Source organism: Lissotriton vulgaris, chromosome 5 (assembly GCF_964263255.1).
Source record: "Lissotriton vulgaris chromosome 5, aLisVul1.2, whole genome shotgun sequence".
Taxonomy (NCBI): Eukaryota; Metazoa; Chordata; class Amphibia; order Caudata; family Salamandridae; genus Lissotriton; species Lissotriton vulgaris.
The window spans coordinates 1,494,647,797-1,494,675,296 of NC_141693.1; the positions used below are offsets into that span (position 1 = coordinate 1,494,647,797).

Sequence of the window (27,500 nt, forward strand, 5' to 3'; positions counted from 1 at the left end):
GAGGGAAGACTGGACTTTCCCTGAAAAATCTGTTGTACTCAGCCTGGCATGTCGCCACAAGGCCACTGTCGAGGAAATTACTCTGCATAGCAAGTAAGTGGTGTCAAGCTCACACCTTGTGGTAAACTTTGCTGCATTTTGCCCTTCCACAATAGCCGGGGTGAGCATGGCTTTGGTCTCTTCCGAGACCATAGGCAGCACATACATATAGAAGTCCAATATCGTATGAGAATAATGACACACCGTGTTCACCACCGCAGTGCTAGTTGGTGGAATGTCAAAGATGTCCAGCCTTTTGGATACCCCATCTGGTGAAGTGCAAGGGAATGTGCCAAGGTTAATGTTGGATATTGAGGCCTGGACCTCCAAGCTCTCCAGATTGGGAATCTGGGTGAGAAAACTGGGATCCCCACGAGTTTGGCGATGGTGGTGGGCAACTGTCCTGTGTACAGGTGCCCTGTGCAGGGCTTGGACCAGGCTCGATGTAGGACATTTGTAAAGGCTTCATTGAGTGGGAAAAGGGTTTCGGAAGAGGAGACTCCCGGCTGAAGCACTTCTGTAAAGAAGTTAGTCTTGACTGCCACTGTGGGTAAATGAAGGTCCAATACCTCAGCCCTACGGACCAGAATCGCAAAAGAGGCTCCCTATTCGATAGCCTCGGTAGGAGGAGAGACCAGACCAGTATCGAGTGAGGTGTCTAACCCACTGGCTGCCGCCAGTTCTTCATACCAGTTGTACTGTTCCTGTTATTCTTCTGGGAACTGGTAACCATGAAGGCCGATAGTCCCCTCTTATTCCTCTCCCTTCTCAGGCCAATGAAGTAAATAAGGCATTAGCTCTGCTCCGGGAAGCATGAGCTCAGTCGGTGTCGCTCTGGCTCCGTGTTCTTGTCTTGAATAACAATGGGGCAAGGCGGGCGGGGGCTTTGGCACTGGAGTGAGGGTCAACAAAGGTGTCTGCCTCGCCATTTCGCCGCTCCGAATTCAGTTAGGGATCTATGTGGCCTGACTTTTGGCGGTAGGGATCAAGTAGGGGCTCTACCCGCACCCATGGGGCTCATAGGCAATCCAGACGGGAAAATTAGGGAAGCGCGGAGCAGACCTGGATTCAGGTTCCACTGACTTGTGGGGCCTGTGTGCCGATGCGGTCTCGTCCAAAGAGTTCGACTCATGCTGTGAAGTCAGAGGTCGTCAAATGCTTGGCCTCCTTATCTTTGTGGAACTTACTAGACTTTCTGAGGATTTTGAGTGAGCGACGACTGTTTGGACAGGCTCCGCCAATGGTCACTGGACCTTCGAATGAACAGGACCTCGAACATTGGGAAGTTGACTGACGTTGGGGTCGAGGAGCTTGAAGTATTCCCTCAGCACTGTCTGGTGCATGCCGCAACAGTCCTTGCAGACCTTGGAGTTGGGGTCCCGCTCCATGAGCTACAAATACACCAAGCGGGTGTCTGTCACCGATATATGACTGTGACATGATCCACATGGCACTTGAAACCAGCTAGTTTCTTAGGTGACATATCTAAACACCAGGAGTAGATCTCATAAAAGGTCGACAAAAGTCTCAAAAAGCCAAACATAAAAGTGACTATGGGGTAGCTGGGACCAGGTCAGAGCTATGTGGCGCGAAAAGGAAAGAACGAACTTCAGCACGCCGAGGTGGCACATACATCTGTACCATGCACATCACTTCCAGAAGCTGAACTACACCACCTATTACCATTCAGGGGAGCTGCACAAAACTTTTCTGGATCCAGTCTGATGCCTGGGGATACATCTACGGTAAGGAATCCCTGGCTAGAAGCATCTATCAGACAGGACCTATTGACTTTGACATAAACCTTTCACCGTAAATGAGTCCGGCCTACTGTCTGTCATGCCTTTTCAGAATAACCAGATTAGACAGATAGCCTTGATCATAGGCATGCCACCATAACAAACTCAGTCCTTCTGTATTCAGTATGAGCTTGCTCACCGAGCAAAGAATGCATGCAATACAATAATTCTTTTTCAGTAGAAGCACATACCTATATTCTAAGAAATCAACATTTAGGGAACGCCAAAGCCGCTCTCTCAGTAGAGCTGGTTAGAACTCTTTTTTCTGTTGATCACATTTAGGTCAGTGACAGCTGCACACTCTCAAACCATACCTAAAAACTAACTGTATTTCTGAGGTCCAGGGTACATTCAAGTCCAGCTCCTTATTAGGATAATATTGAGCTGACGTATGGAGGCCTGCTGCTTCCTAAACCTAGAGATTCCCTTCAATTGGATCTGGCGGCGTCTTAGATTTAGCTATTGGAAATACCCCCTGGGTAGCTAATGATAATGCTCTGTCCCAGCCATTCCTAAATTAGAAGCTCTGGGTCTTCAACAAAAGGTCTTGGATCTCTTGCAAGGATCAGGTCTGGTATGATGTCCGATAATAATCAAAATGCAATACTTAAAGAACAATATTTTGATGTGTGGTTATTGATCAGGAAAATGTAATTGCTTTTTAAGTTATATTCCCCCGCTTGGCAATTTCTAAGCCTAGTGTTCCTAGTGCTAATAGATTTCAATATATTTCTTGATAGTTTCAAAATAAGGACTAAGGATTTCAAAATTTGGTGCTAAAATGATATTATTGCTTAAGTTGTAGGTGCTAGAAGCATGCTTTCCAAATAAATGGTATCACATATTCACATCCCAGCCCCTTGTATGGAACCCCTATCCACTCACTTGTTTCCTAAACCACAGCGATAGAAAATTAGCCAGTTAATCAACTCAGTAGCAGACAACTAGGGATTGGTACAGTTATATTATGGTCTTAGACCTGTTGTCTAAGAATCAGCCGACGAAAGACCTTTAAATAAGCAGCTAGACTAGACACTTATCTTATAAAATATGACTACCATATACAGGGACGTGTTTTACGTAGATGGTAGACTTTGGCAAGAGACTGAACCTGTGAAAGAGGTCAAATATGCGCAATATAGGTGATGCTTGCCCAAGAATTGAAAACATCTTCCCAGTAGGACCACACCCAAGTGAGATCAAGTAAAGGAAAACACTGAAGTAGTGCGGTCTGCTGCATTGCCACATCTGCTTTCAATGTCACTTAATAACATACACATGCCTGGGTGATGTTGGATATTTGGAAGTAATGGCAGCTGCTTGTTGACATGATTTGTGACCTCTCTTTGCAGATAGTTCATGTTCCATGAAGGTTGGGCAGTCGAGAGAAATCTTTTTTTTCAATATTACTCTTGGATTACTAGGCCATTCTCTGTATATGACCATTTTCTCTGCTACAAGGACTGGACACAGGGAGCTGCAAAATTATTTTAGAATTTGCAACCAGTGAGGTGATCCACATCCCACCCTCTTACTATTGGCTGCCTTCAGATAGGAAATTAGAAATGTGTCTTATAGAGACATTTGTTCTCATTTTCATCAGCTTCTGTACTTATCATGAGCCTACAGTCTTCATTATGGTACTGTCATCTTGCAGCTAAGCTGCTCTCTGTTTGCAAGGCCCTCGGTTCAAATTGTTTCCAGACCCTTACTAATTATTTTACTGTTCCATCTCCAACTTTGTGAAGCTCTTATCCACTTACAGTTTGCTCTGTCACAGTTTATTTTCATTTTAGGAAGTGGCTCAAAGCAGTGTCCACCCTTTTTTTAATTGTGTGTGTTGTAGATATTTGTCGTTTCTAGGTTTGTTATATTTACAGTAGATTTTGTCTTTATTGTAGTAAAACACGGAATCGTGTGTCGTATTTTAAAATGCTACTATGTCTTTGGTTGGGTTTACAAATGGATAATACATATCTGTCTTAGATGGACTAGGGTGTTACATGTCCTCCCACAAGACTTCTGTGAAATAATTTGGAATGGTGTCAATTCCTTGTTAGGTCAGGTCTGCAGTATATTTCTGTGAAGGTCCCTTCTCAGCTCACATAGAGATTTGGCTTTGTCAGTTATTTTTTCTATGTGTAGCTACTGTATTCAAAAACGTTTACAAGGTCATAAAGAATCTTTCGATCCTACTATTTCATCAAGCTTGGACTTTGTTCTAGGGATGTTTGAGGCTTCTATCCCTAAACCTATATTTGGATCTCTTGAGGTCATCTGTGTACTTTGAACACGCCTTTATATTTGCTATTACTTTAGCAAGGCACATCAGAAAAATATTTCCTTCTGGTAACCCCCTAAATGCTCCATATAAATTAATAGTTCTTAAGCATAACTCTTCCTTCCTTTATTAAGTGGTTCTTGGTTTCAGATTAACCAATTTGGCTTTCTTCCTGTGGTGGCTGATCTAGTCCTCTTCTGCACTAAATTCTTCTCAAACTAGATGTCGGATCACATTGCTCTAGCTGGAGAATACCAGCACATTGCGGAAGCCTACTCAACTTTCGGTTTCCATAATCTTAAATTATTTTATTTATTATATTTCTGTGCCTTTTATTCTGCAATGCTTTACTTGTGCGACCTCCCAAAGATGTGAATTTAGAGGAGAATCCTATATATTCCTTATATTGAAGGTGATATCGGAGTTTACTTACTTGTAAGATGCATCCCAGAGGTTTTCAAGTTCCTGCTGTCCCCTTTGTTTTATATACTTTTTAACGTTATATGCATGCTCAGAAAATATAGAATGGAGAGAAGTCCCTAGTATGTTTTGTCCAAATGACTGGCGCTCAGGAAGTGAGTGTGAAATCTTGGACATACGGTTTACCTGTACAGCCTACTGTTTAATATTCTTTTGGAAATTTTCATACCCTATATAGTGATGGTACAGGTATGATTACTCAAGCATGGGAGTTCCTGTTCCACAGAAGTAACTAAATATTTCAGGCTTTCTTTACCTGCACCAGAAGAGTGAATTACTCGGTCTGTCCCTTGATTGATGGTTATTTGTAGACTATCTGGTGGTTTCTAGACGTTTTCAGCGTTTCCTACCAAAGCTTTGTAATTCCCATGCCACTTAGCTGATTATCTTTACATTTCTCATTGTTTTTTCCATCAGCTGTGTGTATGACTCATGCAATATCTTCACGCTGTGGTAAGACTGTATGATCGAACTTCGCTAATAACATAGGTACAAAGAGATGGGGCATATGTTTGCATCTTAAGGACGTGTCATGAAAGGGAACATTTGAGTTAAACCATTTCCTGGTGAATATCTTCTCTCTAGCACTAACACATATTAACCTTCAGAAAATATCACTAAACAGTTGCCAGATTTAGAGCACATACTGAATGTGACTAAGAGCCTAAACACCTGTTCAGGTAAATGTTTATTGTTCGTGGTGATGCTTCTCGCCTTTATAATTTTCCATTTCTTATGCTCTATTTAAGTATATGGATGTGTAGACTAAGTGTGCTGGAGAAATCGGTGTCACAGTCATGGGACAACAGCTCTCCTTTGTGGATATTTTCTACGGAAGTGCTTGCAGCCCTCCCTCCCAATTGCATGTCCCAATGTGATGGATTTCTGAATAAACGACCTACACCCATTCAATGCTGAGATTGTTTTACATAGGGTTGCAAGATTTCAACTCCATCCTTCTTAAAATAAATCTGTAGACGACTATTTCTAGAGTTCCATTGTTACATCTTAGTGGCTTACTACTCTAATGCTCAAGCAGCTGATTATATTCGTCTCACTTCTGCCAGTATCACATTTTATAGCACTCTTAGATCACTTTATATCGCCATATTCACCTGGTGATCTCCATCCTGATTTATTTGAATTCCCCCTTCCTTCCATGGGGATTTGAATCCTTGGATACCTACTTGCAATTTTCCGGTTTACTACTATTTAGGAAAAAGATAATCTTGTACAGGCATGAAGGGGAGCTTAACATGTAATAAGGAAAGAACGATTAACATTCAGGCAATAGGGGTTTGTTTTAGTGTTAAATGGACTGTATACAACTTAAAAAAGAAAGGATAAAATGCAGTTCAGGAAAGGAGAATAATGGGGAAAGATGTATGCACATTGGTTAGTATGCGTGCAAACGGGACATATAGGATGCTTGTTGAGAAGAATGTGATACAGGCAGGCGGGGAGAAGACTAAGTTACTCTCTGCTTACCCTTTTTTACTGTTGAAATAATTTTAGTTACCCAGACAGCTACCAGTCTGTTGTATTCTTGCCACTCGCAGACCCCACCTAAGTGCCTTTTCCCTCGAAGTCAAGCAACCATCCAGCATAACATGATTCTTCCCTCCAATGCCCCATCCCGTTCCTGCTGGTTAACACCTCTCTTAACTGCCATGACTCTTATGCCCCTTCTCATGGCTGATAAGCCCTCACTTCTTCTGTGACTAGCTCTCCGCCCACCCACCCATCTATGCTATGCCCAGCGCCGTTCTTTTTTAATTTTAGTTCATTGAGCACCTATGCCCAGTACCTCTCTCCACTACGTAATTACCCTCTCATACCTACCATGCTGCTCTCACATCCCGAGCCAGCCACTTCACTGCCATCTTCTTTGCCACTCTGGTCTCTGTGCACCCGTCTCTGCCATGCCCCATCGGAACTCTGAAGGACCCTCATACCCTCCCTATCGATCAGATCTCTTATTCATAGCGAAAGCCTCTAATTTCCCTTTCTAGCAGCCAAATCATCCATGCCAAGCACACACTGTGCTATCTAAGCTCTGCTCAAAACTCGCCAAATGCAGTTGATAGTAATTGTGCCCAGCCATCTTCCCTAGCTGTCCTGTTTGTCACCTTTGAAGTTGAGTACACATAGGAGGCACTGAACATGCGTCAAAAAGATTCATTGGGTATCTTATGCAGGTCTTATTGAAGTGGTACTGTCAGTATGCTCATATTAGATGTCCCTTAAAGTTAAGCAAGGGCAGAGATGGAACTTACAAGCACAAACTCAAGGAAATTGTTTTTTCTAAGTATTTGCAAGAATTTGAAAAAACACAGAAGAACAGTAAGTTTTTTCAGGAAGATTGTTATTACAAATAGCCGTCATTTGTGTTGTGGCCAGTAAGGCTGCAAAATAAAGTAAATCACATATATTTTCATGGTTCCTTTATAAAAGGGAGCTAATTCCCAATCAAAAAAAGATAATTGGTTCCTGTCAGCCCCGCCACGAGTTTATTTTAAAACCTGCTCTCTTTGAGTATGCTTTAGCTGTCATTTCAGGAGGTCTGAATAATCGGCACTCACTGCAATATAATTCTGTTGCTGTCACATTTTCTGGGCTTCAAAGACAGAAGTCCAGTGTCAGGCTATGCGTTATGACAAATTGCAGCCTGTTTGTTTAACATGGGGATTGGTGTTAAGAAACTCCTCTCTCTTTGTGTTTAGAGAAAGATAAGTAAAATCAATTATGTGACAGTCTTGCTGGGGTACACGAGAGTGAAAGGAAAGGCTGTAGGACGTAAATATTTCGTAGCAACAAATTGATAATGCCTGTAAATGAACTATACACATTCATCACTTCAGAAAGCAAAAATGAAGAACTTTTTTGTAATTCTAAATTGTGATGGAAACGGACATTCTCATAGGTTCAGAACCAATGAATTCACCTTACTTGGTGACCCACAAATAATAAATATTCACTGAAACCCAATTTCACGCATTATTATTTGTGGGATATTGCTCTATTCCCCAAAACTGTATGTCTTTGCAAATTAAGTGTCCATTTCAATGGAAAATGTGCTTTCTGTAAATGACAGTGTGCTACCACATGATGCTTTAGTTGCTTTAAAAAATAGCCTACCTTATGTCCTTTAAAGCTAGGTGGGTCACAAAAGTTTGTTGTTCTAAAAAGTAAGTTGGGGTTCTAAAATCTTTGGGAAAGCACTGTCCTAGAAATATCACTCAGGCGCAAGGAGAAAAATAAAGGCCTGCCTGAAGAAATAGGGAAGAAGTCCACCCCATAGCATGTAGGCATTTTAGGATCTCGTTAATAACAGGGAGGAGGTTTTCCAACTTTTACAGATTAAGTGCAGCTATTCTAACCAGCGGTGGGTGCGGATCGAATACCAATGGATCATTCTTAACAGACAGACAGACAGAGTTACACATTAAGTGGTATCCTGTCTTCCTTATACATACATACACACACACACCACACACCACACATGCACACACACTTATTTCCTGCTTGGTGTCACAGAGCACATAGTAGGAGACTAACAACAGTATTTTAAGGGTCACATATGGTGTGCGAGCTGCTTCATTACCACTCCTGCCTAACATGCCTGTCATCCCTGCAAATGACCTTTGCTCTTTATGCCAATTAGTCTTCACCATGCTTCACAAGTATCCATCCTAAGTGCTTCCCAATCCTCTCAGAATGCTACCTGGCTTCTGCTCTAATCGCTCTGACCCGTATTTCTCCATTCATATTAATCTCTCATTTAGACTTCGTTCAGGTGTCGCATGAGATACCGTTTTCTGTTGTAATATTTCTTAATCACAAACCTTGTTTATGGATTTAAGAGGGGCAGGAGAGGTTGCCATCGGCCAGCAAGCCATCCTTTCAGTATGTGCAGCGAATTTAAATCTAGGTCTCCGTATAGTCATTTTTGAGTCTGTTCTTTGAGTATGATGAATGATTGTTCTTATTTCAGCGTCTTAGAATCCTGCTTTCTATGGTCATTCTGTTGAGGAATCCACTGGGGAGGGTTGCTGACTGCCCAAGTAAGTCTTCCAAATTGCCTTTAGGCCAAGAGGGAAATGATAGGTCAGTTTTTTACTTCCCACAAAAATGCTTTACGTTTAGCCCTGCTTTTCCTGTGAAAATAAATCAGCTTGAAGAAATAGCATACATCTCCAATGGTCTATAACTACTTGGAACAATGGGCCATGCAGAAACCGTAATGCAACATCTATTAAGGGTGATGGGGATAGAGAAAAACATTATTTCACGCCCGCCTGGAATGTCAGACCATGTGATCAGAGATCCCATCCTTTTCTTTTTGTTTAAACAGGTAAAAAACCCGGACCCCCTGAAAATCGCAACAAAGGTAACTTGCTCATACCTACACCAGCCGTGCTGGCACCTATCTGTGAAAAACAAAGCAACCAGATAACACACATTCCTTCTCTCTCCTTCCCATGAGTCTGTGCTCTCTGTCAATACGCCAGGACCCTCTCGCATTCTTGTCTGGAAAAGGGTGTAACAAGTATACTCTGCAGTAGGATCCTTCAGCTAGATGGGGGCTTCCCTTCTGTTGGCAATACGAGAGGCTACCTCATTTTAATGACTTTTGGGTGGAAAGGTCTGCTGGGCCACAGTATTTCTTATTTGGTCCTGGGAATAATTGCAAAATACACAAGTAGCTTTTCCTGTGAAAACAACTTTTTGGTGTAAAAAACGGATGTTACAGATATTAGTAACCCATAGAAATCCTGAGCTTAAAGTTGTGGACAACTGCAAGTCCATTTATGCTTTTGAAGGATGAGTCTTCCATCAGTTTTTAGAATTTCTTTTTCAAAATAATATTAATTGAAACCTTTTTTACTCATCTGTTTGCTTTTATAATCTGTTGGCAGATGCACTTTCGATTACCGGAGCAATAGCAGAATGAATGGTTTAGAGAAAGTGTCTCATGAGATTGATCCTCTAAATAGACTATTTGTTGAGCGATTAACCACCTGTAAGTTGGTAGGCAATGAATCCTCTGTGGAAAATATGTTATACAAGTTATTTATCGGCAACTCTGTTGGGGCAAGCATCTGTGTTGGAGAACAGTTGATTTGATTCAATATACTCAGGTATACATTATTAAAACATTACTTTAAAAGCAGGTTATATCGAAACGCATTTCCAGCATAAGTGTAAACCTACTGGAGATTATAGTAAGAGGTTATTCTTAGAAGTTTGTTTCAATGAAGATCTATCATCTATTTGATAATCTAATTGAAAATGTGTGTTATATGGTAAAATCCTCTTAGCTAATATATCTGAAGACATTTCAACTTGCATTAGTGGAGGAGTAGGTTTTCAGTAGATAGTGTAGCTTAGTTGATTGATAGCATGCTGCATAGCTCTACTAGTTAAGCCACATATTAGAATTGGGACTGGGTCCATTTAGTCTTAACTCCTTCAGTAGCATTAGTACTGTTATGTTGGATATAGCAATCGGCATCCAACATAACAAGAACCCATTTCATTTTTTTTGTACAGTATGCAAAAAAAAATCAAAATCAGAGGCTCTTCTGCAATCTGAGTGACCTATTGCTGAGTATCAGGCGAAAAATGTATCATTCTGCAGAATCTATTGCAAGACTAATCTAATCTATTAGTGGCTAATTTAAAGGTAGCTTTGTTTTTAGGTTAACAATTCTGGTGGAAAAGGAGTTTTCCGTTTGCTGTATCTTTGCCTATGGAACCGTTTTCCTATCACAATGTTAATCATTTACTAATCTTCCACAGTTATATTCATCAGTGGATTGGCCTCTCAGTAAATTATCCAACCCTGCATTCTTAAAAATATAAAAATAGATTGATTAGCATCCCATTAGGATTTTTCGTTGTGTAATAATCCCCTTAGTGAGTCTTGAAAGCAATTACACTTCAACCACATTGCTGATTGGTTTAAAATACATTTATTGCAGATGCTTCACCTTTCAGAAGCTTTCTCAATAAGATCATCTCTGTTCTGATTTTCCAGTATGGAAATAAATGTCCCAGTAGATAAAAGTTCATCCCCAGTGGATTCCACATGATAATTCATTTTGCAGTGTAACATTTAATGTGCTACTTAATAATTCACAAACAATTAACTTTCAACAATCTCATTCAGTAGAAACAGCAATTCCCAATAGGTTCTTCAGTGTATGTATATTAAGCATATTTATCTTTCTCTCAGGACTGCACATCAGTCGAAAGATCTTACATGGGCTAAAACTCCCAGGGATGTACATGTTTACAAATGGATTAAATGGGGAGTTGGCGGGGCAGCATCACTTGATGCGAGGGGGCAAAACGAAGCCTAGACTGAGAAGCTGTGTCACTCTATGGAAAATTCTGAATGGAATTGCTGACAAAGATTACTCTCCCTACTTCAGACTTGTTTTGTTGGGCCTTGTTAATTAGCAAGAGGCTATATATTGACTGCATTTATAGGCAAATCAATTTTAAAGCAACCTTAGATATTTACTGGTAGACAGTATACAATCCTTTAAGCTTTTGCAGGGAGAACAGCATCATCAGGGATCTCTGCATGCTGTGCATTTCAGTATCCTACGCATTTGCACACAAACAACCTATCACTATACCTTTGTCCTTCAGTACTCGGTTGGGGATTAAATTTTCAATAAACATAGCTGCCTGAACTATTTATAATTGAATTTGGAAACCTGAGGTGCTGAGAGCAACTTGGTGTTCTTTTTGATGTTCACTCCCAAGTTAAAATGATCAAATAAAAGATTATTTTTCCAGGGAAGTTATCAATACATGGTGACTCTTTCAGTGGACATTCTAATAGATGATTCATCTCTTTAAAGTTTATATGTTGGAATTATTAATTCATCTATGGTCTCTCCAATGAAAGGTCCATTCCTCAATGGATTTTCGGTGGTATTTCACCTCCCAATATGTTAATAAGTGTATTTACTTTCCCATTAATGTTTTTGATAGGCAACTCTCCTAAAATCTTTACCCTCATAAACTCAGCAATAGGTAATTTATTGTATTTATATTTTCCCAAAACAATTAATCTGCCAAAAGATACTACAATTGACTGTGTCCCCTAGGACCATCAGTATTCAATTTCTGCCTCTACTCCCAGCACCCCATTTAGATTTTCAGATAGATGGCTCATCTTTCAATAGTATTCAGCTGACTATTCACCTAGTAGATCCTCCAGTAGACAGTTCATATTGTGGTAGACTAGGAGAGCTCAGGTAGGTTAGATTGCTCCGTCAATTGAGGGTCTGCTGATAAGAATTGAATTGTGTTAGGGTTAGGCAAGCTTTTAATCTTTTGAAGAGAATTTCACTGAGTTCCTTAATCTAAATAATATATTTTTGTAAACTACATGAGACATTTCAGTTTGGAATGCCACTATAAAGACCTATCCCAATTTATTGTCCAGTTGACTGCCCATCGCCTATTTTAATTCTTCATTGGACTAATTATTTTTCCAACAAGTTCTCCTACAAAATGTGTCAGATCTCGTTTGGATCCTGCAAGGCCATTATTTTTAAGAGTAAATTCTCCAGTAATTTATTTATTAAATTACTCATGGTTTCCTTCTGGTTAGAGTGCCTGAACAATAATTCACCAGAGAGTAGATTAATCTTTAAGAACTTCTTTGTCTGACTGTTACTGCTATTAAAATTACTTCACTGAATGTGCAGTAAATGCAGATACACTGAGATTTATTGGCTATATGATTCAAATCCAAGAGTGTTTCTTCTAAAACTCTGTGAAGAAAGCAGCCATTTCATCAGGGTTAAGCTAATGTGTAATCAGTTCTCACATGTTCAGGTTTGCAATATCGTTGTCTTCCAGTGCAGTAAAATCCCACATATCAGAATCTTAAGGGTGTACCCAAGTCCAGATTTTATCCACAGTCTTCTGAAATTATTTGTACGTCCTAAAATGCAGCAGTGTCTCTGTTATGATCCTGGAGAAACTCAGAACGGCAGGATATGTAATCTGGGATTTGAATATTTATCATACTGGCGTTGTGTGGTTGTAACGTTTAATGGTAGCTGTTTCAGTCTAGTGAGGAGCCATGAAGCAAGGTAGTTACCATTTAATGAAGGCAGCATTTAGTTAGCATATTTGATTCAATGCAGACCCTATTTCATGGTAAACATAGATCACACTCCTTCAACAATTTAAAAACCGAATTCTGAGCCTTTCAGTAATCATTTGTAACTTCTTTCTATTACAGTGCATAGGGTTGACTCCCTACAAGATAATACTGAAGTTCCCAAATAGCAAAAAAAACTTTACCTTTCTAGTTCTTTCACAGTATATTTTGAGATTTTGCAGAACCTCAAGTCAGGCACTCTGTTTCACCATTGTTTTCCTGCACCGACAGATGACAAGGGCTCCATCACTGAGCTCCATCTGTTGTCATAGAGGAGAGGTGAATTTCATTGGTGCATGCTGCGCAGAGCACATGCTTCATCTACGAATTGCCTTGCAAACCATCCTCAACTGTAGAGGGGCTGTAGAATTGTTACACCCTTTTCCTCTCATGGCCTTGTGTCAGCGTGAGCCTTCCTCCTGCTCTGATGTGTGCTCCTCACTGTGCGTTGTTCTTCCTAGGCTCTGCCCAGGGGTCCATCCTCCGTGCCCTCACTGTGCCTCTCTGTCTCTCTCACTCATTTCGTTTCCTTCCACAGCATTCCTTTCTATATCTAATCTGGCATTTTATTTCATTTACTTTTAATTTTATGTCCTGTCTAAGTCCGACACTGTTGATCAACTATTTATGAAAAATGGGTGCAAAGTGTCCTAAGCTTTCTCTTTATTATGATTTTAAACATTTATTTCTTTAAGTATATTTTGTTGGGCCAATAATGTTTTCTGTAGGTGAGATGATACTGTTCTACAGCTTTAGAGTACCAGTGGCATTTTAAAGTACAACCTGAAGGTGGTAAGAACTATCCTCATTGTTTAGTACTATGAAAGATAATTCATGCATTTTTTGGATTAATTTGAAGTTAGACTGGTACGGTTTAATGTGTAATCTGTGTTAAATTCAGTTTGTACTTGGTGGGATCCCAAGGACTTTGTTTGCCATCTTTCTGCTGACCATATGACTCTGGGTTTCCTCTTTGAAAAAATGTTATGTCAGAACAATAATGTAAATGTATGAATGTTTATATAATTCAGCTTTACAATCAAAAGTTGTCTGTATGCACGGACTGTCTTGGTTGCTGTGAAGGAAGGGTCCAAAACAGATGTGCTGAGTTATCGTTGAAGATGGGAAAAGAATGCTCAAACTATAAGTCATAGGGGAGTAAATTCAGTTTGCAAGCGATCTCCAGCATGGTGGATTTATGCGAAATACTCAGATGTTAGTAGAATATGTTTCAGCTTTTAAGAGATGACAGATTTAGCTATTTGTTCAGTTGCGCTGTAATCCCAAAATTACTCTAGTCCTAGCCTCATTCAACTAGGGACAGTTAGCAGAGCCCATGTTATGACCTGAGACAGGTATTCTATTGGATTCCTATCACTTCCAGGAAGCGCTCTTCCTATTTTCAATGTGGTCCAAGTGTCCTCTGTATATAGCTGACTTTCCAGAGCATGGTAATGGATCAAGTCAAGGCCATCCATTACATAATGAGCATAAAGATTGATAAAGATTATTCTTTAATCACCACAACTATGGAATTTAGGACTTAAAGAAAAGCTGACTGAACTGGACACCAGAAAAAGGAGGAACATTAAAGGATTATCTGTTTACCCATACATTCGCTTTAAGGTGGTTAACCAATAACTCACAATCAATCATAGAAAATACCCTTCTCTACTATATAAACTAAGCATAACATCCGCATGGGATGTGTCTATTACACGGTGCAAGTGCCAACTGGTAAATATCAATATCTGACATCTATCCAGATGAGTCTGTGGCTGACTGATAACCTTTCCTATGGTTTTACTTTCCACCAGTAAACCAACAGTAGGTCTGTAACTACTCATAACAGAGACTTGTGAATTGTGCAAGCTTTTAAGTATTGAGTTGTATAATCATGTCTATTGGAACACTGTTGTTCAGGGTGGACATTAGAACACTTTTATTTTTAGCCAGTTTGAGTAGTAAAGCAAATGCTAATATCATTGGCTTCTCTGGGTAGAGAAGTCAATAAAGCCTGAACATGGATGTAGACACCCAGGCAAAATTAAAAAGATAGCTTGTCATGCTAGTTCAGGAATTCTCAAACTGATTTAAGGATGAAGCCTGAAACGATGCAAGGGCTTTATGTTGGCACACCAGTTCTCCCCCCTAAGTCACCTCATAGTGAGTAGAAACTTGAGGCCGAATCGGAGCCGCTGACAGAGGGTCAGTGGCTCGCTGAGAGCATTGGACAAATCCAAATACAATGTAAGACATTATGGACTAGGAGTATGTGGGTTACTATTTATACAAACATTTGCTTCTCCATTATCTACTTTATCTGTAACCGCTGCATTTCTACAGCTATGAGTGAGATCTCTAAACCCCTAACATAGAGATAGCCCTTTTATTTATAAAAGGTATGTAACGTACCAAACTGGCTATGCTGTAAAATTAGAAAGCCAGTTTTATGATTTAGTAGAAAACTAAAACGATGCCACCATATTGTTCATTTTCTTTTAAAAGATAAGTATAACAGAAAACATATAAGCAACTATCCATAATCGAGGATTACAACTGCCCCCTGAACGCAGCAGGCTGCCCTAGATTCTCACAATGCAGTACAGTGAGAGCCCCTGTTTTTTTTCGGATTTATGGTGCAAGAATCTCTGAACACTGTTACTAAAGATTTTGTAGCCATAAAATGTTTTTAGATACCTTTTTCATTTTACTGAAACTACTGTGACAGCCCTTTGCATTAAATAATTATATGTGCTATTTGTTGGTCTGGGTTTCACTGCAGAGGAGTCTCAAATGTTTTGTTTCCAGTATGCATATTCTGAGCTTTTGATCTGCTTATTTCAGCCAATGGCTTGAGACTTTGTCATATCTTGCCCAGCCCAGAAGAGTATTTCTCTCTGTTGATGCTGTTGGTTTTTTGTGTATGTATTTCCACCTTCACTGGAGTACATGCATTGAAATGCAGGAGGGTCTTTTTACATCTCTCTGCCTCTCTGTCAGCTCCCTATTGTTAACACATGAACGAATAGATTCTCATGCATGCCTGTCATTACATGTTAGCACATTAAACCCAAATCTATTTGCTTTTCCAAGGGATGTTTACTGAGCCACCATATCACCATTTCATGAAAAATACATCTCCTGCTGTGAGCAGATACCCATACCAGAAATTTGTGTAGCCACCTACTTTCCAGGGCGTCATCCACTTTATGGACGTCCATGATATCATAGTCATTAAAGAAGCCCTCTCACCCATTCACACTTCCATTAGATGTTGAAACATTGTCTCCAACTTCCTTCCAAAATGCTACAACATCCTCTTCAACAATGTCCGACTGAGTGTGTATGTGTCACTGACCACTTGTCTCACACCAGCTGCAGAAAACTCAAAGGCCCTTGCTACCACACCATTGGTCCATACTTTTCTTTTCTGATCAGAATTTTATAACCACCCTAAAAAATACACATTTGAATCATTTCCTGCTGAATCCTAGGGCTGGGCACAATTTAAGATGTATACATCAAATTGTCTCCTATTAAGAAATTTCAGTATTTTTGAAGATGTCCCACACAGTGGAGGATGTCGCAGTCTCAAGGTGTGGAGCTCTTTACAATGTTCAAGCTAACCACCTTCTTCTACATGCCTATCTGGCTAGGACCTCCTTTGCTAAAGCGTCCCTTCAGACACATTGGATCACCTATACCATGTTACTGCCTGAACACAGTGCCTACACTCACCCAAAGAAAAACTAAATGTGCTAAGGCATTTAGCAAACAATTTCAGTATCCCCTATCTCAGAAAACGCATAGCTAAAGCCCCTGAGAGGTTTTGGAAGAAATACTTTCTTTCTGACCAAACAGCAATTTTGTATCGTATATTCTTACCAACATTTCAAGATCACCTCACAAATCGTGTTCCAGGAATACTTTAGCTAGTTAACGTCTCTCTTAAAGTACAAAAATACGGGAGAGCTGTGTTTGATATAAAGTGTAAAATATCTATTCACTGGAAACACCTCCTGAATTACAACTAAGCCTCAACCTACAGCCAAATAGATCCATTAGGACTGATAGCATCCTGCAAATCTAACAGTGCTCGGATGCAGCTGCACCTGCACACTCTGAAAATGCTTGGAAGATTAATGGCGGAAGAGTTCAGGAGACACTTACGGCAAGATGCCAGCAGTTTGCCAGACTCATTTGCTGGGTGAGAACAAAATACTTAAGGAGGTGGGCCTTATGGAAGTAAATTCTCTGTCAGTAACTACACACATTTCCTTAGGCCGACAGGGACCTCACATGGGCTATTTGCCTGAGGATCCAAGTTGCTTAAACAGAGAAACGATTTGCCTAATTAGCATGTTCATGCTAAGGACTTCTAGCTAATCTTCAAATATTTTCGTCCCTCCTTAACAAACTCTGTATCAAGTCTGCCACTATTAACTAAAGAGACAAGTTCTTACAAGATCATGGACCTTCTCAAAGGATGTGATGTGCAAACAATGTTGAACTGAGCTCTTGACCTTAATTCAGAGAAATCCATGAGGTGTGAAAGCAGATTAACAACAAAGTTCTATGAGAAATGTTCTCTTAGAAGAACCTCCAAACACAATCACTTCTATGTACATGGAACCCAGGTCCAACAATAATACCCCTAGTTATAAACTGTTCATACATTTGTCTCTGCACCCCCCTTTATTCTTGTACAAACACCCGCTTAAAATGAAAACAAATCCATAGTTGGCATTTAGCCCTGCCAGTGGTGCGTCCTTATTATCCTCTCCTGTAAATGGAGCCTTTTTGGAGATTGTGATGCAAACTGTATCTCCAATTTGGAAGCAAACTAAGAAATTACATTATTTTCTGATCCATTTTTGCACTTAAAGAAGGTCGGTTTACAATCCTGCTATATATCTAGTAGCTATTCCGGCATGTGAATAAAGTCCTTCTGAGACCTCCTTGTTCGCCTTTCAAATAATTATGGATTTTTAGATGGCCATATCAAAGTCTTATTTCAACAAGAAGGCATCCTGATAGGAATTAATATAGTCCTTTCTAAATTGATGGGTCCTCTCTCTAAACGTATGAATAAATGAGGCATTCAGTACCAAGCTTGGAAAATGATCTCATTAGTGGCCATTAAATCGGACAGCAGGGTGAACGGCGAGTCCTATATTGTGTTCCAAAATAAGGTCTCCCTGTTTTGAGATTTAAAAATAAACCATTTATTTTCCATAATGTTCTTTATTTTCTTCTCTCTATTTGAGATATTACTTCTCCCACTAGATATGACAGGCATTTTTATGCACTACATTTAGAAAAAACACTAAATAGCTCTGTGCTGCTATCTGTAAAGACATTCCTACCACCTAACAGTTGACAACTAGGCGGATAATGACACACTGATAGTCAAATGTCAGCCTCTGGAATGCTTTTTATAGATGTTCACGATATAGAGAATTAAAAAGTAACACGGAGGCCATTTCTCAACTTTACCGCACACTACTATTGAGACTTGCAAAGTAGACTGTGGTCACTTATGATTTTCTGCAAAATATTTAGTGGTATATTGTTTTATTTATCTCGTGTTTTTCACTAGCCTCCACTGGGCATGAAGTTTGCTATTCTGTTCAGTGCTTATGAACATGATTGATAGGTCTGTGATGGAGAAAACAATGTATTGTAATCTTAGGTTTGTTGCATGTTCTGCTGTAGATACACATGCTTTGCATACTCCTGCCATCTAGTGCTGAGTCTGGACACTAGAAGTTGTTTTTTTCCGAAGAAGTTTTGAGTTACAAGATGTAGAGTTACTCCTTCCTCAATCCACAATGCACTTGGGCCCGGGCTCCACTTTAGATTGTTTTCTTTCTCCATCAGGTTCTGACATGAAAAGCAACGGCTCCAATAACTTTGGGCACAGAGAATTCTGGCTCTGCTTCGGGTTGTTGATTCCAGAGGAAATCTACAAGCAGTTGGCATTGAATCCGTGCTTTTGGCTCCATAGTCTGTAAACTATCCAACAACTTTATCGAAATATCGAGGACTCCGCCTCAGAGAATGTAGGCAGATGGAGTGGACTCCCTTTCAAATCTGCCCAGAAAATAACTCCAAGTATCCCTGATCCAAACAGCTTGCGGTCTTTACCTCTGACTCTATCCAGAACACCAGGAGTCGAATTGAAGCTTTTGCGAAGCTTTCAGGTGCACAAAGACTCTTATGTATAGGATAGTAAGACACTGAGTACACATGATAGTGCAGTCTCCGGTAATGTCGGACACCCAGATGTTTTCAGGGCACAAGATCCCCTCGATGTCCAGGAAGTATTTCCAGGGCTATCCGAGCCACAGGTCACCAAGAGAACACCAACCACCAAAACTTTGCATTGGAGGCCTCTGCCAAAGAGCAAGACCCTTGGAAGTTGAGGCAGGCAGAACCGCCTAAAACAAAGACACTGAGGTCCGTGAGTACTGATCTTGGCCATGTGTAAACAATGCAAATGACATTATGGTGGAGAGAAACTCCTCTTCTGAGATAGTCAGGCATCCAGCCCTGAACCAGTCAAAAAAAAATGTAGGCCCACCAAACTTGGGCCCTCTTCAGAGCTGATGTGAAGGTTTGGAGCAGAGACCAGCTTTGACCGAGTCCAGTGCCAACATGTTCAAAGGGCCATCAAACTTGCTTCAGTGCTGAAAATGACACAGGTATGCTCTGAGCTGATATTGTAGTTGAGAGGACTTTCAACGCTGAGCTCAGAGACCTCAGAGACTCCTCTGTTTGAAAGACTTGTGGATGAGCTTGATGCTCAACAAAAATGTCTCTTTATTCACCCGGGTACTGGCTGAATTTCAACAAAGTCTTCAGAGAAAACACTGGTCTCTAGGCTTCCTCCCATCCCGAAGAAAAAGAAGCTTACTTTCGAGGAAGAACTCAAATAGAACACTCCTAAACACCCAGAATTCAAGAAGCACAAAGAGTGATAGCACCTCAGCCTGCTCCTTTACCACGCCAAAGCAGGCACTGCAAGTTGCATCTCTTTAACCTCCTTTACTACAACCTCGTACACCACCACTTTTGACACCTCTGAGACCAACCTCACCATTAACTCCTGTGCCTCTACCACAGATTCCAGAAGAGACTATTCACTCCATCACCCTAGGACCCATACGGAGAGGGGTACCCATCTGACCAACCCACAGGGACAGAAGATAATCTATGGGAGGACTACAATGTTGATCCCCTTGAGGATCAGGATATTTAGTCTTACTCAGCAAAACATTCTTCCCAGGCAATACAGTAGTATACCAAGCTGTAATTCAGAAAGTGGCTCCACACCACAATGTCACAATACATATTGTGAAAGAGGAAGGCAGTTTCCTTCCAGAGACTTTGTCAAAAGCTGAAAGCAGTGTTCAGTTTTTGCCTATGTTGAAGAACATATTGAAATCAGTCCCTGACAACTTTAAAAAAAACATTGAGCGTCAGGGTAGTCATGCCCCATATTGAAAAAATACAAAGCTTTTCCAGTAGACTCAATTGAGATCAGAGCACATGTCCCACGCGGCCAGGAATGAGGGTGTTTGCACAAACGACTGGGAATGCCCACCCTCAGATAAAGAAAGTAAGCGCATAGACTCTACAGGCAAACCAGTTATAGTTGGTGGATTAATGCACTGGTGCTTAGCCAATTCCATGATGTTGCTGTCACAATACTACAGATTCCATTATGAAGCAGTAGAGAAGAATGTGTGGCTCAACACAAAGTAATCTCAAATATCAACATCTGCTGCATACTAGATGCCGTAAACTTGGCCTTATGGAATATTAAAACAAGCGCATTACTCCATAGACACTCTTGGCTGTGGGTGTTAGGCTTTAAACCGGAGGTGTAATAGCACATCTTCAACATTGTCAATATTAGAATAAATGAAGGACACAGAAATTGCAAGGTCCATGAGCGTACTACAAACTTCAACCTCCAAGAGTACTTTTTGCAGGAGGCTCAACAAAATCCGGCCAAACTTCACATACAAAAAACAATCAAAAATATCATCATAATCATTCCTTTCAGGATCCCCAGAACACCAGAAGTTACTCAGGAGGAGGCTGCAGGGAAGTATCAGTAGAGGCAGGGGCAGAGGTTGAAACCCAGCCGCAAAGAACTGACTCACCCAACAGCTCCAAGACTCTTTATAAAATGCCTTGCTGTTGTTGCCTCTCACCTCTGGGGAGAGGGCGTATACTTGTTTCCTTATCTAGACGACTGGCTGATCAAGAGTGGCAGCAAGCGAAAATCCCTATCACATACTCAGACAGTGCTCAGTCTGCTACACTGACTATGGTTCCAGTCAATGAAAAACAAAATTCTCACCTGCAATCTCAATAGATCCATCCATTTTTTGGGTCAGTCCTAAATGCTGTAATGGGGAAAGTTTACCCCAGTAAACAGAGGCTGTCATTTTAACATCTGATGCCTCCTTTTCAATTTGCTTATCCTGTGCCAGTAAGAACTGTAATGAGACTGCTTGGGATGATATCATCATGCGCAGCAATTGTGACGCAAAGATTACATTGTGTGCCCTCTCCAAGAATACCTTGGCAGTCACTGGTCACAAGAGAAGAGTCAACTCAAAGATCTGGCGTTGCTAAAGGCCAGTACTCCGCACATTCTGCGTTAGTAGAACGCCAACAATTTATTATTAGCCATGCCTTTTAGACCATTTTCTGAAGCTGACAACTACCAACGATGTTCTTAGGAAAGGGAACACATTTTGGCAACCTAACGATCCAAAGTACATAGAACTCTCTACAAACCAAGCACATCAACTACCTCGAGCTCCTACCAATTTTGGTAGAGGTCAAAGCCTTCCATCGGTAAGGACCAAGATCGCCCTAATAAAAACCAGCAACATGAAAGCATAGTACTCCATCAAGAAGCAGGGGCACACGCATTCTCTTCTTGTGCCCAACGTAGCACAACAAATATGGAGATGAGCTATTAATCACAACATAAATACACCTCCTGGCGGAAAACCTCTTGGTGTGGACAGTGACTTTGCGGACCTCTTAAATAGGACATATCAACAAGTTAACAAGTGGGAACTCCATCCTCTGGTCCTACAAAAGTACTTTCGCAAGTGAGAAAGTCCAACATTTGACCGTTTTGCCACTCATGAAAATGTAAAATTCCCGAGCTTTGCCTCAAGCTACCCACACCCCCAATCCATAGGCAATGAGCTGGGCAGGGAGATTTGCATATGCTTTTCCGCCTCTACCACTCATCCTATATGTAGTCAGGAAGATGGGACAATGCCCAATGACACTCTTTCTAGTAGCCACAACATGGCCCATGCAACCATGGACTCAGCCATAAGACAATGCTCATCTCATGAGATGCTTTTTCTCAGATTAGATGTTCTTACTCATTGCAAGGGACAAATCTGACATCCCTCCCCAAGAAGCTAAATCTTGCAGTTTGGCACCCATGACCTTAGAATTTGGGCATTTAAATCTTTAAGATGAATGCATGGTTATCCTTCGCAAACCACGGCGGCCTAATGCACATGCATGTGGTGCTGCTCAGCAGAAATTCTCATCTATGAATTATGTTGCACCATTGCCTGAAAAGGGTGTAGGCGATAAGCAAGATATAATTTCCTACCTTCCACATTTACAGAAAGAAGGATCGGAGTATACATCTATATGACTCCATCTAGACGCATAGCAGCATACATGCAAAGCCAAGAACGGTCTTCTCTATTCACAATTCAGATAATTAAAGCCTTTATGAAGAATGTTAAAAGGGTGATACCACCTAGGACGCCTACCACTTGTGTGCAACTTAAATATAATACTCACATGCCTTCTGGGACCACAGTTTAAACCTACCTCTATATTAATTCGACTTCAGTTTCTTTTATGGAAAGTAGCCTCCTTTGTAGCCATTACATCGTTAAGGTGATTTGGTGAATTACATGCACTCACTTTTGAAGATCCCTTTATTCAGATACATAAAGATACAGGGGTCCTGCAGACTAATGCATAATATTTACCCAAGGTAATATCTCAATTTCACCTAAATCAGTCCATAGAGGGGGCACTGTTCTTTCCAAAACCAGTCTCTTGCAGAAAGGGCTTTACACACATTGAACATAAAAAGTCTCTACTCCTTCCTGTCTCTGTGTCCAGGGGTCAATTGCTTTTAGGACGAAAACTCTCACCCACCCTTACGTGGCATGCTTCATTATAAGGTTCCTCCGCAAACCACACCATATGGTGTAGTGTGGAATACAAATCCTAGAATTAGAAGGAGCTATTTCAAATGGATGATCCCTAGATAAGTAGCACTTGTGAGTGATGGTGTAGAGTGCAGAGGGAAGGTAAAATACCACTTGGTGGAACTTTAATGTTTTATTGTGTCAAAGGGATAGGCTTAAAAACTCAAAAAAGAGGGGAAGAACATCATCCCCAAAGAGAGAGTGATCAACATGTTTCTGCTCTATTGAAAGCCAATGTCAGGTGTGGGGGTATTTCTCCGGACTGTGAAAATGTCACTCTGCTACCATGATCAATTTAGTTTAAAACGAAAGCAAAAATAGTGAAAGTACAACCGATGGTCCTGGGAAATGACAGACTAATCTAGCATTGTCTGTTCCATCAGTTGTTTGGTTTAGGGACTCCGCTCCAGGCTCACTGTCGGGCAGAGGCCTGGCTGCGACTGCGCTTGGCTACTGGACCATCAGTGCTCGCTAGACTAGAGGACAACACCACACACACAAAACTTTCCTTTGACCTGGCTTTTCACCCTTTAGTCATGATCTGCAATGTCTCAGGGTCCTCTGCAGTTCTCCATTTTCTTCTGCAGTACTGCCAGGCTGTAGCCTTAGAGCATTAGCTCGTGCTCTATAAATATGAAATCAAATCGAAATCAAATCAAAGCGGTGATTGTAAGATGGATTGTAAACTGTATTCAAACCTGTTATGTAAACGCCAACAAGGTGCTTGCGGTACCTCATAAAGCACACACTACACAAAAAAGGGCCTACCATGGCTTTTTTAGGTAACATCCCGATACCGGACATATGTAAGGCAGCAAGTTGGTCAGCACTACAAACCTTAACTAAACCGTGTGGCTATATTCGCCAACAACAGGCTTTGGTTGCCCAAATAGTACTAAAAACACCTTTTCAAGCATCTGCCTCAGCTGCCTACTAACAACTGCTGGGATGCCCGTAGGGTTACAGCACGCTTTATAAGTGCAAAATACATGCATGCAAAAATACATACATACATACATACATACATACATACATACTGCTTTATAGTCGGTGTATCAACAGCAACATGTGCTATTAACAGATTTTCTTATTCTGTAAGCATTTGTTTGTAGTGTGTAGTGCCGTAGATTCTCATGCGCCCTCCCATAAGTGGGCAATGACAGCATATGTGTTCTTTATAATTTACCAACTTCAATGAAAAGGGCATACATTTGGATGACTGTATTCATGTTCGCTCCCCCTTTCACCCCACTGTGTGGAAAGCAGTGTAAGGGTAGAGCCACGGTCCATTTACAAGCTCAAATACAAATACATGTACATTGTCAGCTAAGGAAGGAGTTATACACTTCGTAACTTGAAACATCTTCAAAGAACAATTTGTAATGTCCAGACCCAACACTAGATGGCAGAAGTATGAAAAGCATGTAAACCTACAACGCTACATTCTCTGAACAGATAAGTAATATAATCCTTCTCCATCATAGCATCTTTGTTAAATTTGTATGCAGCCACCCCAACCTTTTAGGGAATCAGGATGTTGTATGGGAAGAAATTAAGTAATATCCTTCCTCTCACAAGAAGCTGAGAGGAACTGACGTAAACTCCTCCTGTGCTGCATTGAAGGGCTCTGTGGCATCCTAATGCGTTAAATTAGCAGACTTATATTTCTGGTTAAAGTTAGCGGATTTGTTTTGATCTCTTTATAAAATGGAAGTTTCAAAAAGGGTTCAAGCACCACAGTAGTGCATTCAGTTTTCAGGTCTGTGTTCAATTGAAATTAGCGAAGAAGATATATCTCTGAAAGTGTTTCAGGCTGTCCATTTCAGTGTTTACGACTGAAATAAAAATGCCTGTAATAGAGGACTCCGATAACAAGTGTAACAGAGATCCTTTGACAGCGGACTGCTGTTTCTGCACCTCACATCAGTTTCCATTGTATCAAGTTCCTTACACAACAAGCCCTTGCACCAGCCGTCAGGTGATGCCTCTGTAAATCAGATTCTAGGCAATAGAAGGGTTGGGCGGGCATCAGGTGATGAAGTCCAAGAAGTCAATAATTATTTTTTCAAATGAGTCTTTATTTTCAATCAGTTGGTTCTCACCAATTCTGTGAGAACTAGCTGATGGAAAATAAAGCCTCATTTGAAAAACTCATATTACAAGTGACTAAATTTTCCTTATTCCATTGTCCAGTTTTCTCAGCTTATAGAACAGGTTGCAAAGCACAGTTTTGCCAGTCAGTCTTTTGCTGGAGTGAAAAATCTGTGCAAAATATTGTAAAGATCCGGTTTTGGGCTACAAAGATCATAAAGCAATCTTTGCATTAATCTGATTCTCTATATCCAAAATTAATTCTTACATACTCCTTGTAGTTGTCGATCATATGGCAGACCTGCTGACTTCCTCACCAAAGCCACAGCATGTCCTACATGTTGGTAGAATGAACATTGACGTTAAGAGGGGTTACTCCATGCATATTGTAGCCGTGGATGCTGAACAAGTGACCCTGTGAGCCATCAAAGCAAGTAAAGGTTTTCTGCTAGAAGCATCAGTACCAGATTGACCCTCATAGAGTTTCAGAGCACTTTTATTTCTAGATTATGAAGATTTTATTTTACACTTTTAGAGTGCGAAATATGGAGGATGTCCGATTTGTGAAAAAACAAAGTTTCTGAAGCACAGAGAATTTGCTACTTCTGACAGGCATCATGCCGGTCTACTAGATGGTAGTTTTCAATGAGGAAAATTCAAATTGTATATCATAGTGAACTCCGAGAAACCTAGCCACTGTGGTAAAAGAATATTCAGATCACCTTGCTCATCTCTTACTAAATTGAGTGTTCATAATTTAATCAAAAAACTCTACAGAACCCTGGTTATGGATATTTACTGACAATAGTGAGTGGTGTATTTTCCACTTGAATATCATGATTTACTTCCCATGTCTCCACATACTTCAAGCCTGCAGGATGGACTCTGTTAAAAGAAAAGTTCTTACCCAAAAGTCATTGCCATAGTTATATACTTTCTGTACTTATTTTAAAATCAGCCTGAACATTACACAAGGCTAAAATAGTGGTTTCAATTTCCCATCTGTTTGAAATTCAGAATGTTTGCTAGTGACCAACAATTATGATGGAATGTGAGTCTAGTGCAAGTCGAATTCACAGATAGTCATTTTATTTAGATCCAAGGGCCTACAAAGCCATTGAGGTGGCTTGAATCAAGCACCCACCAAAACACAGCTGGTGAGTACCCATATGATATAGAACTTTCTAGCATGACTCCTCTTTATCAATTAGATTGAATTTGCCTCATCTTGGTTTGAGAACTAATTGGCCTATAAAGATTGGAAATCCCAGATCATAGAAATTAAATTTTTTATTGGTTGAGCTAGTCTGTGATCTATACCTTTCCTTGATAGGAAAGCACCATAGTCTTGAGTTCTAAGGCTTGCCTATGAAAGGTGTGTGGATGATTTTGATTGGCCGATCAAAATTATCCTAGGTTGTCAAAGAGATTGCATGCAATCCACAAACTTAGATGTCCCTGTTGATTAGTTGGAGCCCAGATAAGCTAGTCATTCCTATAGTGAGATTGACAGATTTTAGGCGAGGCAGCTGGTTTGAGGACTATGTATGGTGTTCTTGGCAAATGGTATCCTACATTGTAGCTCGGTGTCCCTAGTGATCTGCTGTAACCAGCAGCTATCTTCTTGGCCTGACAGACCCAGGCCACTCCAACATCCCACACCTTATGTCTCCACTTTCGAACATCCTGATGTTTGCCCCGTGCTAGGAAGTATTAGAGTAGGCTAACGCTAACCTAAAACGTTTTCTAAAGTAATTCCCATTTATGTGAGCACCTGTCATTCCTTGCAGTGATTTCCAGAGCAGTACTTACTATACCGTTAACTGATCTTCAAATTATTATTTAACAGCCCATGCAGCCACATGCAAAGACGTACCTATGTCTTTTCACCTGTTTGTGCTCCTGTGATTGTATCATAACTACTAGTCCTTGCTGAACAGATTGCACTGTGCAAAGCAATTTCCTAGGGAAACCTCTTTTCCTCATTATATTGCTATTACTTGTTGTGTCTTTGATTTGGGTTGAGTTGTGACTTTTTTTCCACTTTTCCATTTTGTCTGCTCTTCCTACTTTTCCCTACCAATTGACTTTGTACATGTTTTGTCCTGGGTGGAATCTCAGCTAAAGCTCAAGATGGCGTTCCCCTGGAGATCCAGCCGCTAAAAAGTGAAGAAGGAGTCGAGAATGAGGAGAAGGACAAAAAGGTGGTTAAGGTGCCCAAGAGGGAGAAGTCTGTGCTCCAGGGGAAACTCACCAGGCTGGCAGTACAAATCGGCAAAGCAGGTAAGATACCCAAAGGTGGTGGAACATCAGGTGTAGCAATGGATTGATTCTGTTCG

The 27,500-nt window shown here is 40.7% G+C and overlaps 1 protein-coding gene across 7 annotated transcripts in view; it reads left to right on the forward strand.

Moving 5' to 3' along the window:
- Window positions 1-27,500, forward strand: part of ATP2B4 (ATPase plasma membrane Ca2+ transporting 4) — a 780,797-nt gene that overhangs the window by 565,387 nt on the left and 187,910 nt on the right. For 4 of the 7 annotated variants that reach the window (XM_086923502.1, XM_086923496.1, XM_086923500.1 and 1 more), the window contains 2 exons: window positions 8,954-8,989; window positions 27,283-27,444. In XM_086923502.1, coding sequence (XP_086779628.1) covers window positions 8,954-8,989; window positions 27,283-27,444 — 198 coding nt within the window. The remainder of the gene's footprint in view (window positions 1-8,953; window positions 8,990-27,282; window positions 27,445-27,500) is intronic. The other 3 variants (XM_086923498.1, XM_086923501.1, XM_086923499.1) reach the window with 1 other exon arrangement.